Source organism: Protopterus annectens, chromosome 3.part0, assembly GCF_019279795.1.
Source record: "Protopterus annectens isolate FY-2018-M chromosome 3.part0, PAN1.0, whole genome shotgun sequence".
Classification (NCBI taxonomy): Eukaryota; Metazoa; Chordata; order Ceratodontiformes; family Protopteridae; genus Protopterus; species Protopterus annectens.
Genome location: NC_056731.1, coordinates 551,876,775 through 551,895,511, shown reverse-complemented (window position 1 = coordinate 551,895,511; position 18,737 = coordinate 551,876,775). Strand labels below are relative to the sequence as shown.

The window sequence follows — 18,737 nt, the reverse complement described above, 5'->3', positions numbered from 1 at the left end:
TAATATTGATTGGCTCAACTGCTCCAGCCATAATCCCACTGCCTGTATAAACCTCCACAGGTTTACCCAAACTATAACCACCCCCACTAGAATTGACAAAACATCCCATCACCAGTCCATCTTGGACTGGATCATGTTATCTCACCCAATCTTACACAACAATCTGGCTGTCTTCCAGATACCCCAGGTGACCAATATCCTACCTACCTAATTAGTAACAAATCCCAAACCATCAGCCAACTTATCCTCAGAGTAGTTTGTAATAAAAACACCTTCATACCTGCTAACTTCATCAGTGCACTAAAACACTGCAACTGGACTCTCCTAAAGCAATTATCTCTAGACAAAACAGTTGAATACTTCAACACAAACTTCCTAAAAATCCTGTACCAATATGCACCCTCCCCAACCATTAGAATAAAAACTAATTATGCCCCATGGCTAACAAATCCCAGTAAAACTATAATAAAAGAAAGGGATAACACCTGGTCTCGATATCAAAAAAACAAAACCACTACATTAAGACAAACTTACCTACAGCTCAGGAACAAAGCCAAAAAACTTATCAAACTAGACAAATCTAACTACTACCAAAACCTACAAGAGAAATATGCTCATAACCCCCAAAAATTCAGGAACACAATAAATTGTATACTGCACCCAGGAAAGTCCACTACACCAACCCCTGTGCTACCAAATAATCATGAAAACATACCCACACAATTTAATAAATTCTTCACTGAAACAGACCAGACCCTTGCCAATGCCCACAATAATAGTACTACCCACCCCACACCAATAACTACCACAACCCACCCCAATACACAAAACAATACCCCCAGTTTTCAACTTCACCCAGTGTCCACCAAGGCAGTTTCTAAACTCTTTAAGAAACTTAAACCAACCACTCTAGCAGCTGATAAGCTACCAGCAGACTTTCTTCAAATATTAGCTGAAGCTATAGCCTATCCAGTCTCCATTCTCATCAGTAGATCTCTGTCAGAATGCAAAGTACCATCCTCTTGGAAAACCTCCCATATCATCTAACTGCACAAAGGAGGTAACTCCTTAGACATTACCAACTATCGCCCTATAGTTATCTTACCACCGTTATCCAAAATATTAGAAAGAGTAGTTCATACTCAACTTATGCAATAGCTCCAGAATAACAACCTACTCTCCATATCCCAGCATGGCTTTAGACCTCCCCACAGCACCACAACAGCATTGTTATCATTTACAAACATAGTTAACCACCACAGAAACAAGGGTCTATTTACTTCTTCCATATTCTTAGACTTATCAAAAGCCTTTGACATGGTAAACCACAGCATGCTTCTTGCAACTTTATCTACCCTAAATATAAGTCCCTCCTCTGTATCATGGTTTAATAGCTGTTTGTCAGATCGAAAGCAAGCTGTCCTATGGCAAGACCAATTGTCCCGAATCCTTTACAAAAGTGTACTCACTTCAGTGGAAAACTGGAAGAACAAGTACAAGCTGCCAAAGTTGTAAAAACAGGTTTATTCCAAACGCACAAAGCAAAGAACATTCCAAGGTAGCAACACCAGTTCACCAATGACCTAGGTTTCGTCCCAAGGAAATGACTTCATCAGATTGGTGAAGTAGTACTGCTTATTTATATCATAGTAAATTAAACAATTACACTCAATTGATTCTTAAAAAGACAAAACAGCAATAAACATCCCCTAAACATAAAAATTTTTTTTTGGAAGTAAAAATAGGTAAATAAGACCAATTGTCCCCCCTGCTACCAGTAACTATAGGAGTCCCTCAAGGGTCTACCCTCGGCCCTCTGTTGTTTTCCCTATTTACTAACCAGATATCTTCATCCTTGTCAACTGCTTCAGTAGTACAATATGCTGACGACACAACTCTTATATGTGCCGCCCCCACCCTAAGTGAACTACAAACCCTTACCCAAAACATCTTCACCCTAGCAGAAACCCGGTTCACTAACATCAAACTTCTTAACCCCAAAAAAACAAACTAATTCTCTTTGGTCCAGGTAGATCTCCTCCCCTGAGCAACAACTTCACATCAACTCCAAAGAAAACATTCAAATTAGTCCAACCACACACGCTAAACTGCTAGGCATAGAGATGGACAATAACCTGAAATTCGACATCCACATAGCACAAACCATCAAAAAAGTTAATAAAAAGATAGGCCTCCTCTACGGAACAAACCGTTTATGACTAAACATACCAAAGTCACCATCGCTAGGACTCGTCTCCTATCCACCCTCCTCTACACCTCTCCCATCTTGATTAATCTACACCAAACCGAACTGAATAAAATGGAATCTTGCTATAATAAGATTGCCAAGTTTGCATCTGATGTTTCTTACAAGTCCCACCACTTTCTATTCCTAAAACAGCTTAACTGGCATGAGTTGCCTCATATACTCGTGCTCAATCAACTCTCTATAGCTCACAAGCTCTACTACCCCCCAGAGTTAACCCCAGCACTTCAGCATTTAATACAGCCCCACATTTCCACTAGAGCCCTACGATCTAACAGCCAGAACCTAATAACTGTCATCCAACATAAAAACAACGCTGGTAAATCACTCTTTGCCAGCACCATTGTCAAAACCTGGAACACACTACCAATCCATATAACTTCTAGCACCTCCTTCAATCATTTCAAAAAACTCCTTAAAACCCACTACTTAACTAACTGGCTATGTTCATGTTACACTCCAGGTTAAATCTAATTGTGTCACATGTTCAGATGAGTATAAACAGATTTGCCCTAAAAAGCTTGTAAACCCAGATACTGGTTAAAAAAAAAAACTTTATTTTTTTTTTTTTTTTTTTAAGTTTTTTGACTATGTACCTGAATGTTTTTACTGTGTAACTCAATGACTGTCTACTGTACTAACTAAAACAGTTAACGTCTAACCTAGTATGCATTAAAATCAATTGCATGTTCTATATTTTGTTCTCTCATGTACTGCATTCTATTGTACTGTGGAGCTTTTCTACCTGGGCCGCCACTGAAAATGGACCTGTGTCCAGTCGGACTTTCCCAGTAAAAAAATGTAAATAAATAAAACTAAATAAAACAGTTCCTAAGAGGGGTTATCCACATTAGACCCCCCTAGGAAACTTCCTGTTCACCTGTGGAATCGGTTTCATTCTGGAGAAGCTCACCCTACCACCTTTCATGCCAGCTGCCTCCACAAGTATTAAATTCCTGACCTGGAAGACAGCTTTCCTACTAGCCACTACTTTGGTAGAAGGTTTCAGGCCTTCAGGCCGTTGTGTGTGGAACCTTTCATTACTTTCCACCCAGACAGAGTCTTAAGACAAATCTTCCTTTATTCCTAAAGTGGTTATAGACATCTCTTTAAACCAGATCATCCACTTGCCTACTTTATTCCCTAACCCTCAAAACAAGGGGGAAAGAATCCTCCATACTTTGGATGTGCATAGGCAACTGTTACTACCTGGACAAAACAAAGAATGTCAGGAAGTCAGATCAGCTTTATGTGGCCTTTGCCTGAGCTCTGAGGGGAGACAAGTTTCTAAACTAACAATCTCCAAATAGAGTTCTCATTGTATTTTGCTTTTCTACAGCCATCATGGAAAGCAAACTCCTGACCCTGTGAGGTCACACTTCACTAGGGGTACTGCTACATCTGCTGCTTTTCTAAAAGGGGTGGCCAGTAAAGACAATTTGGAAACCACCACTTGGTCCTTAATATTTCCATCCACCCTCCTTTCAGCTTTTGGGAGTCATCCCCTCAGTTATAACTGCAACAGTGAAACACGAAGAATCTAATACAGTTGTATACACTTACCATAAATGTAAATGTTCAAGTGTATTCACTGTTGGGGTATTCTTTCCCACTCTCCCTCCTTCACCTCTTGTCATATTGGATTGGGGTGGTTATCGTCCTCCCTTCTTCCAGGTTCTTCTCTCCTCCTCTGGACATACCCTGAAGTTTCTGATCATAGAACCATGACTTTAAGGACCTTCTAGGAGGCTTCTATTTGGCGGGGGAAAGAAACTACTGAGTTTATGGCACTGGCTGAATCCCTTTATACCCAGACATCTTGACGTTGATCAGGATGTCTGCCAGCTTCGGGAAGAGGAGAAATTCTCTGGTAGTTAGACCCAGTTAAACTTTTTTTCTTTTTAGTACTAGGTAGTTAGACACAATTAAACTTTTTCTTTTTAGTTATCAGTAAACCAAGATAAAGCTCTAGTCAAAAAAAGGTAACCCAGTAGATACACTGGAATTGCCCACTTGTAAAATAGAGGCAAAAAGGTACTTAAACTGCTACTTTTTGTCTGCTTCAAACTAGGTATCTACTTAGAAAGGACACAGCTGAAATCAGGTCTGTAGATTGTTTTTCCCTACTAGGTTCTAATAACTCCTAACAATTTGGCTATTTAGACACTTAACCCTGCAGTCTTTAGCCTGGGGGGGGGGGGGGTTCTAGCTCACTCCATTCGCTACACTCACTTCACAACCCTCCCTGCCCCCTATTCCCACCTGCCCCCAGTACCTCTACATTTATACTTAACCTTAACTCCACCTCTAATTACCACCAATTAGGCTATACCACTAGTCACCCCTCCCCCTACATCCAACACAATCATGCTACTACCTAATATAATAATCCTAACTTGCGTAGTTCTAGCTCACGTTGCAGCCTACCAAGGCTCCACAGTCACATGCCCCAACAACTTCCATTGTACTCTCTCAACACCCTCCCTCAAACATTTACATTGTAACTACACAACCCCTGCCACAAAAAAAAACATCCTCCCAATACACACACACTCCATTATCAAACACCTAACACACTCAAAAATAAAATATCCCTAATTATACCATAAGCCATTCACTATGTATATAAAACATATCCTAAACACCCTCCTATAAACTAGCCCTCGCTGCAGACAGCCATCCAAACCCTGGTCCTCCCAAATTCCACCCAACCACAAATCCTAGTACAGGCACCCCCCCCCCCCCCCAACAACTCTACTCCTAGCCAACAAAAAAGCAACAGTCCAACTTATAATGTCCCAAAACATCAGAAACATATGCAGTAAAATCCAAGAACTACATGCCAGTATAAACATATATTCCCCAGATATTCTCTTCCTAATTGAAACCTGACTCAAACCTTACATCAAAAGTGAGGAAATACTTCCACCTGAATACATCCTTTGCATAGACAGGTCCAAAAAAGGAGGTGGTGTAGCATTGATATTTAAACACCACCTCAATATTCAACTCCTGAACACATCTGTCCCTCACCACAACAATGAAGAAATCCTTTATGCCAATCTCAAACTAAACCAAAACAAAACAATCAATATCATAGGATGCTATTTCCCACCAGGGCAAAATATTACACCCCTAGAAAAAATGATGATGGACAGGTTGACAGATGAGATCAGACAGGAGTCCCCGTGGACTATGATGCTTGCAGATGACATTGTGATCTGTAGTGAGAGTAGGGAACAGGTGGAGGAGACCCTGGAGAGGTCTTGGAGATATGCTCTAGAAAGAAGAGGAATGAAGGTCAGCAGGACTAAGACAGAATATATGTGTGTGAATGAGAGGGAGGATAGAGGAATGGTGAGGATGCAGGGAGTAGAGGTGGCAAAGGTGGATGAGTTTAAATACTTGGGCTCAACAGTTCAGAGTAATGGTGAATGTGGAAGAGAGGTGAAGAAGAGAGTACAGGCAGGATGGAGTGGGTGGAGAAGAGTGTTAGGAGTGATTTGTGACAGACGAGTACCATAACAGTGAAAGGGAAGGTCTACAAGAGAGTTATTAGACCAGCTATGTTATATGGGTTGGAGACAGTGGCAGTGACAAAAAGGCAGGAGCTTGATGTGGCAGAGTTGAAGATGTTAAGATTTGCACTGAGTGTGACGAGGATGGACAGGATTATGAATAAGTATATTAGAGAGTCAGCCGATGTTGGAAGGTTTTGAGACAAAGCCAGAGAAGCAAGATTACGTTGGTTTGGACATGTGCTGAGGAGGGATGCAGAGTATATTGGGAAAAAGATGCTAAGAATGAAGCTGCCAGGTAACAGGAAAAGAGGAAGGCCTAAGATAAGGTTTATGGATGTGGTGAGAGAGGACATGCAGGTGGTTGGTGTGACAGAGCAAGATGCTGAGGACAGGAAGAAATGGAAATATTTGATCTGCTGTGGCGACCCCTGACTGGAGCAGCCGAAAGAAGAAGAAAATCTCTTGAGCTGGGCTCCTCTATCTCTACCCCAGGAAACCATCATTCTCGGCGACTTTAACATCAGCTGGCTATCTTGTAATAACAATCTCCCAACCATTCACCTTAATCTCCATGGGTTCACTCAACTCATCCAATCCCCTACCAGAGTCAACAAAAACCCTAAAAATCATGCCTTACTTGACTGGATCCTAGTCAACAAAGCCCCTCACTCTTGCTTAGCAGGCTGCTTACCTGACTGTCTTAGTGACCACTCCCCCACTTTCCTAATTCGGCACCACACAGTCTCAAGCCCATTATCCACAAGCAAATACGGAAAAAGTCCAACTTCAACCCCAACTCCTTCATCTCCTCCTGCAAAACATTAACTGGTCACCACTAAAATATTTCAACCTAGATGAGATTGTCCACTTCTTCAACAGTACCTTCTGTCCTAAACACCCATGCTCCTGTAAGAAATGCCAAAGTCAGATCCAGGCATGCCCCATGGTTACAAAAGCCACCAGAACCCTAATGGTCTGGGTGTGCAAGCACTGGCAACTAACAAAAATAACTCTGGCAATCATTCCTTGAACTGTGCAATAAAGCCAAAAAGCAAATAAAATTAGTCAAATCCCTGTACTGTAAATGCACCCTAAACTCTACCAACCACAACTCTAAGCAGTTCTGGTCCACTATTAACACTATCCGTCACCCATGGAAGGTTGATACCTCCAGCCGTCCATTCCCCCTCCACCAGCAGTATTGCTGAATCCTTCAACAAACACTTCACTGAAACTATAATATCTCTAAACAAATAACACTTTCCTACAACAATCCCCCCAACTCCTAACCCTAAACCCCCACTCCTCTCCTTCACCTTAATACCTACTGCCAACATAAAAAAGACTATTGTCAAAACTTAAACCCGCCAAACTTGCAGCAGACAACCTCCCTTCTGAATACTTGAAAATTGCAGCTGATACACTGGCCTACCCAATTTTAATTCTAATCAACCGTTCCATAACAGAAGGCTATGTTCCCTTGATAGGGAAAGTATCCCACATCATTCCCCTCCACAAAGGCACCCCCTTCACCGACATCTCCAATTAGTGCCCCATTGCTATCCTCTCCCCTCTCTCCAAGATACTTGAAAAATGTATCAGCACCCAGGTCTCCAACTGCCTCCTAGCTAATAATCTCCTCTCCAAAACCCAACATGGTTTCAGGTCATATCACAGCACTACCTCCACTCTGCTCTCCTTCACCAACACTATACTTCATCACAAAAACAATGGCCTCTTCTCTACTGCCGTATTTCTAGATCTCTCAAAGGCCTTTGACATGGTATCTCATGAGCTACTTCTCCCTACTCGCCCCAACCTCTCTTTCTCACAATCCACCTGCAACTGGTTCCACAGCTATCTACACGGATGCCAGCAGTCAGTAATCTGGTATGATAAATGATCGCCTCATTTCCCAGTTAGTCAGAGTTCCCCAAGGGTCTATCTTTGGCCCTCTGCTAGTCTCACTTTTCACTAACAACCTACATACTTGCCACCACACAAGCATCTCTTACAGTACGCAGATGACTCTACTCTCATCTGCTCTGCCCCCCCTTTACCAGAACTACAGCAAATCACACATGAATCATTCTCTTCTGTAGAAAGCTGGCTATCCAATGCTCAACTCCTACACAACCCAAGTAAGACAAAACCTCTCCTGTTCCAACCTTCCAAAGCCACCCAGAACACCCTCGACTTCAACATTCTCGCCAAAGACAATACCATCATCTCTCCATCAGACCACACAAAATTACTTGGTGTGGAAATAGACAACAAACTTAGATTTGACACCCACATACTCGCAATAAAAAAAATTCACAAGAAACTTGGTGCATTATATCGAAGCTGCCAAATCCTAACCAAGGCGGCAAGAATCTCCCAGTTAATCTCCACCCTACTCTATGCATCCCCCATACTTACCAACCTTAGACAGACAGAAACCTACACAAGCTGGATGCTTGTTGCAACAAACTTGCTAAATTTGCCACTGGAACCTCCTACCGCAGCCATTATTGTATCTCCCTTAAAGAACTATACTGGCTAGAATTCCCACAACTCCTTCACTTTAAACAACTCACCCTCGTTCATAAACTTATTAACCACCCCCATAACATCCCTTCCCTTCAAACCCTTCTCCAACCCTATCACCCCACTAGGCCCCTAAGATCAAGCAACAAAAATCAGGAGAAGCCATATTTTCATGTACCACATCTAAACTTTGGAACAATCTTTCCACCCTCTATAACTACTCTAACTTCCAGCAGCCTTTTCAAGACTGCGCTTAAATTCCACTTAAATTTGCACTGGCTTTGTCCTTGTTCTAATTCAGACTAACAAACCCCCCCCACCTAGACTCTTAACCCAACTATACTACCGCCACTACTAACCACAGTCAGAATTCGCTAGTTGTCTTTACATACTTTAAAATCTTGTCTGACAACTTTACTGATATTATAAACGACAAGAAACTATCTTAACTTGCAACATTTACTGTGATTTGGAGAAAGTCAAGGTGATTGGATAGTTCAAGCCAGTTTAGGGAGAGGAGGGAGGTGCAGTGATGAGGATTTGGCATTTGTGGCAAATCTTGAGATTTTGTTGTAGCATTGTTCCAGTTTGGAGGTAAGTGTGGAAGATAAATTAGTGAGGAGGGGAGCACCATACAGAAGGGAGGGAAGAAGGAAGGTAGAGGCAAGGGTAAGTCTAGTGTGAGGAGAGAGGAAGTGGTTGTTTCTATATAGTAAGCCAAGTTTTATGTGTTTTTTTGATGTTTAGTTGGATATGGTCATTAAATTTTAGTTGGTCATCAATTATAGCGCCGAGAAGCTTGGTGGAGGAGACCATCTCAATGGTGGAGATGTTGTGGCTGGTGATTAAAAATGAGTCCTTATTTAAAGAGGATGATTTAGATGGGGTGAAAAGGAGGATCTTTGTTTTATTTGCATTTAGGGCATGATGATTTTGGAGCATCCAGTTTTCAGTGGTTGAGAAGGCAGTCTGTGTTATGGCTTTTAGTTCTGCTAGATTAGGGGCACAACAGATTAAAGTGGAATCATCTGCATACTGCACAATTTTGGTGTTGGGAATGGCTTTGTGGAAGTCATTAATAAAGATGTTGAATAGTAATGGGCCGAGAATGGAGCCTTTGGGTACTCCAGTAGGTGTAGGAAGGAAGGAAGAGGTAGCTTGGTCCCATTTCACAGCTTGGGACCTGTATGAAAGGTAACTGGAGAACCAAGAAAGAGTTGTTTGGCAGAGGTTGAGATTAGATAGGTGGTTTAGAAGGTGGGAATGAGAGATTGTGTCAAAGGCTTTGGATAAGTCAAGAAGAAGACAGGAGACTGTTACCAGAGTCACGTGCTGAGTTGACAGAGTGCAAGAAGGAAAGAAGGGCGGTGGTTGTACTATGTCCAGGGTGGATGCCGTGTTGAGTAGGAGAGAGAAGTTGGTGTTTGGTAAGGAATGGCAAGAGCTGCAGGTGGATACACTTTTCAAGAATTTTGGATAAAGGAGAGAGGATGGCTATGGGATGGAAGTTGGAGACAGAGCAATTTATGCCACCCTTGTGGAGAGGCAGAATGAAGGCAGAGTGCCATAGTTTGGGTACGTAGCCTTTGAGTAAAGACCTATTAATTAGGATGCTGATGGGAATGGCAATAGTGTCAGAAGAAATTTTAAGGAAGGAGGATGGAATGCTGTCAGGGGCATTTTCTCTTAGCACTGGTAGCATTTCAATCAGTAAATTTGTCAAGGAACCTACAAATTTTCAAAGACAGCACAATGGTAATGTGGTACATAAATAAATACACATTCATACTGCCTTTACAGATGGTCATTGGCAATTTTGGTGGGCTTAATTCCACAAGCTGTCTGTATTGCCACTCAAAATACTAGCCGGTGTGCTGTACAAAGAGATTTTGATTTCTCACAAGTGGACACAAGCTACAGGCACTTTAGCATACAGAACAAAAAGGGGCAGTGCAAAAAAGGAGAAATCCAGCAATGGATCTGTTTGCATCATACTCAAAACAGTTGACGCTTTACCATTTTGTGCCAGATTTCGTGAATAATTAGACAATAGCAACTGGTGCTTTCATGGTCATTTGTAATAAAAGGTTTCTTTATATATTTATTTCAATTCTCTGATTCTAAAGTTATTGATAAAGATAAAAAGTAAAAGAAAAGTTCAGTAGAGAAAAGGTAAGGGGATGAGAAACAGGGCATAGGGAAGCAATGATAGAATTCCTGGTCATTGAATATATTAGGTTATTGCCAGAGTAACCATGGTTCACTCTTCTCACACACACTTCAGTGGAAGAACCTTTGACCACCGTCTTTACTTAGCAAAATGTTGACTCTGTAAGATGGCCTGGCACGGCTTAAGTATCACAAGTCTTTCAGCCTTACATGTTAGGGGATTCAGGATCTAAGGCTGATAAAACTAGTAAAAGAAAGTCCTATTTCTTTGATAGACTTGATTTTCTCATTTCTGGTACAAGTAAGCCACTAATCACTTTTTGCCTCCGTACCAAAGATCTTACTATGTTTTGTGACTTTGTTCAATGCTGGCTTTGCATATTCTTCTGTAGAGGTATGTTCTTCAGACATTTCTCTCTGCTTATCTGTTTAGATTCACAGATTGTTCTAATAGAGCTGTTAATGGGTTTCTGAAAAGTGCTTTTCTTGTGAGGCCTCCTAGACATTCAGTAGCTGTCGCTTGACAACTTAATTTTGTTATTGAAAAATGTATGGTTCTCCCTTTTAGTACATTAGTCCAGTAGACCTAAAGTTTTTATCTTGGATAATGTTTTCATAGCTGCAGTCATCTCAGATAAAACACTTTCTGAGCTTCAGAGTTTGATGTGTAAAGAGCCTTCTATGGTTTTCCACAAGGACATGTTATGAGAACAATCCCTTTTTTCTTCCTTAAGTGGACGGCTAAACTTACTTTGAACCAGTCTGTACAGCTGTTTGTTTTCTAATCTAAGCAATAAAATAAGGGAAAAGGAATTTTGCAACATATGGATGTTCACAAGCCATTGTATATTACATTGAGAGATCAAAAACAGGCAGTCTAGTTGATTGTTTGTGCCATTTGTGAAGGGGAAAACAGTTTCACATAGTCAGTAAATGGAATTCATCAAACTGTTTAATTGCATCACCTTTTATTTTGATAAATCAAAAATAATTCTGATTAGGGAGGTTATAGACAACTCTGCCAGGTCAACAGCTATCACTTCAGGCTTCTTCAAAAATGTGTCTTGTCTAAAGAGTACTACTTGGATGGCCTTTCACAGTTTCACTAAATGCCGTAAGGTAAATATCCATTGTAGAAAAGATGAAGAATGCCTTAATTTATCTAGTACATACTTTCAAGGCTATTTAGGAGTGGCCTATACAGTGTCACCAAATACATATGAAAGTACTCCAAGAGCTTAAATATCTGTAAACAAACCAGCCACAATTAAAAAGTTTAAGTATATTTAATAATAATAAATAAAAGAACAAAACCACACTCAATAACTCAACACAGTAACTACAGAGGCCAGAATCGCAGGAAATATTTTAAAACAATAATGCAGGACAGTCTCAAATACAAAAACATCTAAACTAATCTTCACAATATTACTATCTATAGCTAAAAGAAAATATGCCCCAAGTCTTACTTACAGAGCAAGGCAAATGTAGATTGACTTCCCATTCATGTCGGAGTACCTCACTGACCCTCTTCAAACACAACCTTGATGAGTGGATGGTGTGAAGATAGGTGAAGGCTGCCAACCTAGCCAGATAGAATTTTGTCCATCGTTTGTAAATATTAATGTAAGCCACAGGCTTGTTCTCTTAAATGTGAAAAGACTGCATTGGATATTGAACTGCAAAAATGTAACAACAGTGCATTCTGCTGTAAGAAAGCTAAGTCAAGCATTTTATGACTTTGATGTCAAAATTCAGAGCCGATATGTCTAAAGGGGGAGGCATCCCGCCTATTGTTTTAAGACCAGAGTTAATGGCTAGAATTTGTATGTATACATATCTTTTTTGCTCTGGTTTCTGACTGGGTGTAAAGAATGTAAATTTAGTTTCTTTTAGCCTGGGAACACCAGAGAAGTGTGAAGAATGAGGTCATGTGAAGCAGTTTTGTGTTATCAATTTAAAGAGAGAGAATCGGAAAGCTTTGAGCATTTATCTTGAGAACATCCAACTCAGCACTGCCTGTGTCTATATGCAAGTTATTTAGAACTGTGTTTTCTCTTAGATTTAGAACTGTTTTCTCTCTTAGATGTAGCTAGGAAATAAGATTAGACTAGTTTGTTTTCTGTGATGTCAGAACTTTTCTACAGTATTATTTTAAGTATTTCTCTGTGATCTCTGAGCTCTTGACTAGCACTGTGTAGTAAGAAGTATTGTCTTGTGTTTTTATTAATTATTAAATATTTTAAACCTTTCAGCTGTGGCTGTTTTATGTAAAGTTAATTTAAGCTATAGAGTACATTGCATGTATATAATGATACTGTACCAAGTCACTCTAATGTCTTGACTGTTCAGTCACACTTAACATTTGGATAATAATATTGCACAGTAATAATTGGCCACCCTTTCAGTAGGGCCTTTGAGTATCTGATATTAGTGGGTGGTGGCAGCTGTTACTACTTTTTAGACTGGGCAGAAAAGGAGCACAACTAGAGAACCTGTGTCAGCCTTTCCCAGGAGTGTATGTGTGGTTGTATTAACTCTTATTTCAAAATGTGTGTGTGTCAGCTACTTGGGCAGGAACACGAAGCACTGGTTGGACAGAGAGGGTGTTGGAGGTTTTAGCTTGCCCACTAGGCTGAGATCTGGACTCTATAGCTGTGCCAGTGGGGAGTCTTATTGGGGACTTGGATAGAAAGGGAGAAACCACCCCCAGACTGACTGTGATCTGTGTGTGGTCTTAAAGGAAATTGTACTTTACTGTGTGTGTTTTTTTTTTTTTATTATCCTTTCCCTATATGGACACCCCTCATTGGTGTTAGTGGTGAGGACTGAGGCTCCTTGATTGCTGGGCCAGTGCATGGGCATCATAGTTGGAAAACCATAAATCTGTCCCAGGGGTTCCACCTTTATCCCTCATTGACAGGGGCGACAGGTGCTGACTGAGGTTTCTTTTTTTTGGGGATAAACTCTGGGCTAGGCTTGTAAGGGCTCTAGGGCCATTAGCCTAGTAACCTCCTATAATCCTATGAGCCTATGTGCTACATGTGAAGATAGTATAGCTGTGGGAATGCACTCACCATAAGGGTGGATATTTAGGTTCACTGCTGCAGGTGGGCTGTCACACTCTGTCCCTCTGTTACAGTGCGCACATATGTGGTATTTATTTCGTTTACCATTGGTGTTTACTACATGTAACTTATATCCAATGGTATTCTACTGTGAATGAAGCAGTTACTGTTATCCAACCAGAACCTCACTCTGTGTGAGCAACAGAACTAATTAAATTTTAAGACGAACACGATAACTTTACAACCTCTTGATCATTATCTACAGGATGTCTTCCTACTGAATATATATGATGCCAGTACTCAATCTTAAACATTTTATTAGATGAACTATCACTCTCATCAAAAGATTAAAAACATTCCTCCATCAAATAAAATGTTTAAGGCTGAGCACTGTCCTCTTATTTCTTTGGGAGGAGGGCTGGTTCAACAAAGACATCCTGTAGATAATGGCCATGGGCACCATAGGTCCTGAGGCTATAAAGTTATCTTGTTCATTTTAAACATGTAGGTTATAGGGCATTATGATCTACACGTTTTGTACTGTTACTGTCTTCTAAGGTTCCTTTATTGGATCAGTACATCTGTCAGTCTTCTTGAGCCCCCCCCCCCCAAAAAAAAAATAAAACAGAAGGTCCATTGTGCATGTTGCCTTGTGGCTGAACTGCCCAGTTATGGTCGGAATGCAAAATTGCAAGCAGACACTCCTAGTGAAGTCTGCCTGATAAAAAGATCAGTCTAGACGAATGACTGCTACCTGTGACTAAAATGTAGTTTTACCTTGATTTCCTGCAGCAGTGATCCTGGTATTCAAACGTTTACCGTTATAATGAAAGTAGTCACATTTCTGTACTTTACTCTTCCCAAAGATGACTTAGGGGGTCATGAGCTTGGCAACTATGATAAGAACAGAGAAGTGGGTCTGAAGTTGTACCCTCTTGCAGCTCCTGCGGTTCTTGGTTGTTGATGTTGCGCTAAACTGTTTGGAGTCAGTAGTCATTACCACACACTTGTATGTTTTCTGATGTTAGCCTCTTGTAGGCAGGCTTTGAAAGAGTGGACTGTCCCCCAGCAGTCTCCTTCTGGGTCTTCCCTTTCTGCATCAGAACCTGTCAGAATTTGGATGATGGACTGCTTGCTGGAGAGGTAATGGGTCTGCTTCCTTTCCTCCATGGTTCAAGGGAAGTGGATTCTGTGGAAAGGATGGGCGGGTCCACATTATAAAGTAGACTATAGGCAATACTTCTTGACCTGGAAGTCTCTCTAGAGGAGGAGCTGAGGCCAGAGACCCAGCAGTCAGTTATGCAGTTTGTAAGTGGGCAAGGTGGCAGTTGCCTATACCCCATGTGTAATAAAGGTAAGATGGTCCAGCAATGGGCTATAAACAGAGGCGTCATACTGACAGCTACTTATTGGACTTCCTGAGCTGCTAGCTGAGGTTTCAAAAGTAATGTTGTATCATAGTCTTTTTGAGGTAGCACTCCCTGAAGATCAGCTGTCTACCACCTTGAAGTAGGTGGTCCTATGCAGTTCTGTTTAGTTCATAAGGAAGAAAGGGAGTTGATGCTGAACATGTTTACCCTCTTGTAACAAGGAAGATTTACTGTATGTTTTCCTCAATTTCCTCTGATTCTGTTCCTGATTGTCAGATTTAGAGAAGGAAAAACAAAACCTTAACTTAGTCTTACCCCAGTGGCTGAGAAGGCTGTAGTTGAAAGTTTTCAAGTACTTGGCAATAAAGAAAACTATCCAATATCAAGCCAAATAAGTGCCCTAACAGCTTGAGGGAAATAAGCAGATCCACCTCAGGGTAGGGCACCCTTTCTTCTCTTTGAGGTAATGTAAGACACCAGGAAGTTTTCCCCTTCCCCTCATCAGATGTATTTTTCTTAGGAGAAGAGGTTCTCCATCTGGGCAGAGTTGTATCTTGTACTTGCTCAGTCAGTCATTTTGTAGGTGGGTTCTTATTTCTGACCCTGTGTGATAGGTCTCCATTGTTCCACACTCATGTTTTGCCTCTTTGGCCATCCTGTCATTGTGGAGGGCAGAACTCTAGTCTTAAAGAGATACTTCATCTTCACTTATCTTCTCTTGTTTGGGGCTTGGGTTTCATGAATGATAGCTATATAGCTATGTCCATTGTCCATTTAAGCCTCTGGGTTTGCTGGCTCTGAATTTTCTCTCTTGGAATGAACTTTTCTTGATTACCATTATCTCTACTTGCAGGATCATGGTGGTTACCAGCCTTATTTTTGGGAAATCATATCTGTCTTTTTTTGAAGCATCAGGTGTTCTTTAGGACAAGACTTAATTTTTTACCCACATATGATGTCAAACTGTCCTTAAATCAGTCTATTTACTCCGTTTTCTTTCTTTCTGTAGGTAGAATTCGGGGGAAGGGGTATTCCCTGGACATGCATTGCTATCTCAGATTTTACCTGAAGAAGACTACATGAGCTCAGGAAGACAGAACAGCAGTTTTCCTTTAGAAAGGGAGGGCTCTGCTAAGTAAGCAGATTACTATCTAATTGCAAAACTTTGCATTTAGTAAACCTCCTGGGGAAAATGTTGATGTTAAAAACCACTCCACAAGGGGTGTGGTAACTTGCTTGTTTCAAGAATGCCTCCATTGCAGACATTTTTCTTGTGGCCACTTCTTTACCAAGAATTACTGCTTGATCAGTCACTGTAGAAGCATGGCAGCTTTTTGCATGCCAGCTTTATGGTATTTGACTTTCTTGGCTTTTGGATTTTCTCCAGCTGTAGCTTCCTATGTGGTTTTATGGCACTGTTTGGAATTCTTACCTACATTTTACCTACTGCTGTGGACTCCCAAGTACTAGATGTAATAGTTATGCACTCACCATATCAGTTCCATGCAGAAGTCTTCTGTAGTAAATATTTGTTACTTTTCTGCTGTCCTCTTGTGTTTGGTTGTTTCCAACAGCAGCAGTTGGAGTTCCCTGTACTTCAGGAAGGAATGTATTTATATCTTTGATTTTTACAGGTTGTGTTTACTGAGTAGATGAGGTTGAATGACTGATCATAGGGGCTAGGTAAGCAGTCCTAATGTAGAGCATAATGTCATGACATGCATCAGTAAGAGGCATGTGTGCTGCTAAATGCAGGAACTGAAGAAAAAAAATGGCCAACCTGGGGCTTGCAGGAGAGGAAATTCCTGTTTCCCCCACTGCAGAGGACTCACTGGCAGATGAATTAATGAAGCTAAGCATATATCTGTTTGTTTTCATGAAGGTAAATTGGAGAGTAGTATGATCTACTTATGTGCTGAAGAGAGTGTAATACTTTCCCATTTTCTGAGCAGACTCTCATAGACCTTTTTTGTGTCAGTGACACTTTGTAGGTAAGGAAGTGTTTCTGTAGCAAATAATAATTTTTGAGTTTCAGGAATTTACCCTTTACTCTAAATTTCAGCCAAAGGTGTCCGGTTTCTTGTCATTTCTACGTAAGCTGTTTGCTCATCTTGGACTGGCAGCTAACGTGTTTCTGTATGACAATAGTATATATGCTGCTTCAGCCAGCAAAACAATATTATTTGCCCTTTTGGAAGGGAACAAAAAGTAGGGCTGCTGACCTCTTTCTGTGTGTTTTTTCTGGAGTGGGAATCTACACTTTAAATGCCACTAAGATTTAAATGCCAATGAGAGAAATTCTTAGTGAGGGTAATGTGAGATGCCAGACATACCAGTGCAGTGAGTGCAGTGTACACAAGGAGGATGTATAGCACAGACCTGCCAAATAAATCATTTTGTAGGTGCAGTCCCAGATGACAAAAAAGCTACAAATGACATATAATCATTCTTGAGTAAAGCAGATGTTTTAAAATGCTTTTTTTTTCAGAATTTTAGCTTGTGCATCATACAGGACCTCCTGCAATATGTCATTTTTAGCTTTTTTTTAAAGGATGTCTATGTATATTTGTCCATTTCCCATATAAAATAGCCTTTTAAAGCTGCAATTTAACATTTTATCAGCCCTTGATGAGTGAAAAGCAGAGCAAAACAGCACTGGCTGTTTAATGTGCAATAACTTACTTTCCTTCATATTCTTTGCTTGTAGCCTTGTTAGTCAGGGACAGCATTTTGATTCTCTTTGTGCTTGAGATAACCATGACATTCTTCCCAGATGCAATTTTATATTTTGATTGTTTCTTAGTAAGTATAAATTGTTTTGCAAACCTTTAGACTTATTACTTATGTTTATTTTTTTTCCTTTGTAGTGCACTGATGGTTGCAAGACTTGGAATGAAGATGTTGAGCAAACAGCATAGTTCATAGGCACTGAATATATTTGCTATAGTTTTATATGACAAAATTGTTACAATCATCTATTTAGCAATGTATAATAAATTAGTCCTTTATCATAGTAGTCCTGTTCCAACCAAATAAAATCATCACTGACCAACTGGAGATCCTTTCTTGGCTTGTTTGTGTAGTTAACATGCACAATATTGTTATTCTTAGTATTTCATATTCATTCACTGAGACTTGCCCATCACTTAATTATTTTTGATCCTTTTGGGAGGCATTTTTTCCAAAGGAAGGCTGCTTACTTTGACTGGGCCGTGCCTCATTCTTAATTATGCACCCATTGGGTTCAAGGGAACAGCTGAATTTAAAGAGCATAGGTATTTTGTGTATTGAGTGTTGGGCCTTTTATTGGTGGTATGCACGAGCAGGAAGAAGTTCTAAATAATATGGGATTTTTTTTTTCATATTTGTGGAGTCTTTACTGCAGAGCATGTCTGACGTGAGAGTCAGAACTGTAGTGTATTGCCAATTTTTACTGAAACACTGGAAATGGTATATGGAGGGCCAGGATTCCAAAAGAGTTGTTCTCAGTGCAAGTCTGCTGTAATTCCAAAAGAAATTGCTCTCAGTATAAGTGACTTACTTCAGTGAAAGGCCTATCTATAAACAGGCTTGCACAGGGGCCAGATTCCAAAACACCTGTTCTGAGTTTGTGGTCACTTGCACTCCAAGCAAATCTTCATATGTCACCAAGGCAGTAGTCCTGTGCCTGCTGCAGTTCTGTCCACATAGGACCTAATAGCAAATACAGCTTTTTAACCCCACTTTATTCCACTGTAACACTGCAGTTGCCTAACAACTAATTGTGCATGTTAATGCTAAATGCTTATTTCTCTTAGTACAAGAGATTATGATG

General features: G+C 40.5%; 1 protein-coding gene across 2 annotated transcripts in view; it reads left to right on the top strand.

The window, feature by feature from the left end:
* TMEM14C (transmembrane protein 14C) overlaps positions 1 to 17,980 on the top strand; it is a 223,756-nt gene extending 205,776 nt beyond the window's left edge. For both annotated transcript variants that reach the window (XM_044064975.1, XM_044064974.1), the window contains exon 5: positions 17,791 to 17,980. In XM_044064975.1, coding sequence (XP_043920910.1) covers positions 17,791 to 17,848 — 58 coding nt within the window. In that variant the 3' untranslated portion in view covers positions 17,849 to 17,980. The remainder of the gene's footprint in view (positions 1 to 17,790) is intronic.
* The last annotated feature ends 757 nt before the right edge of the window (positions 17,981 to 18,737 follow it).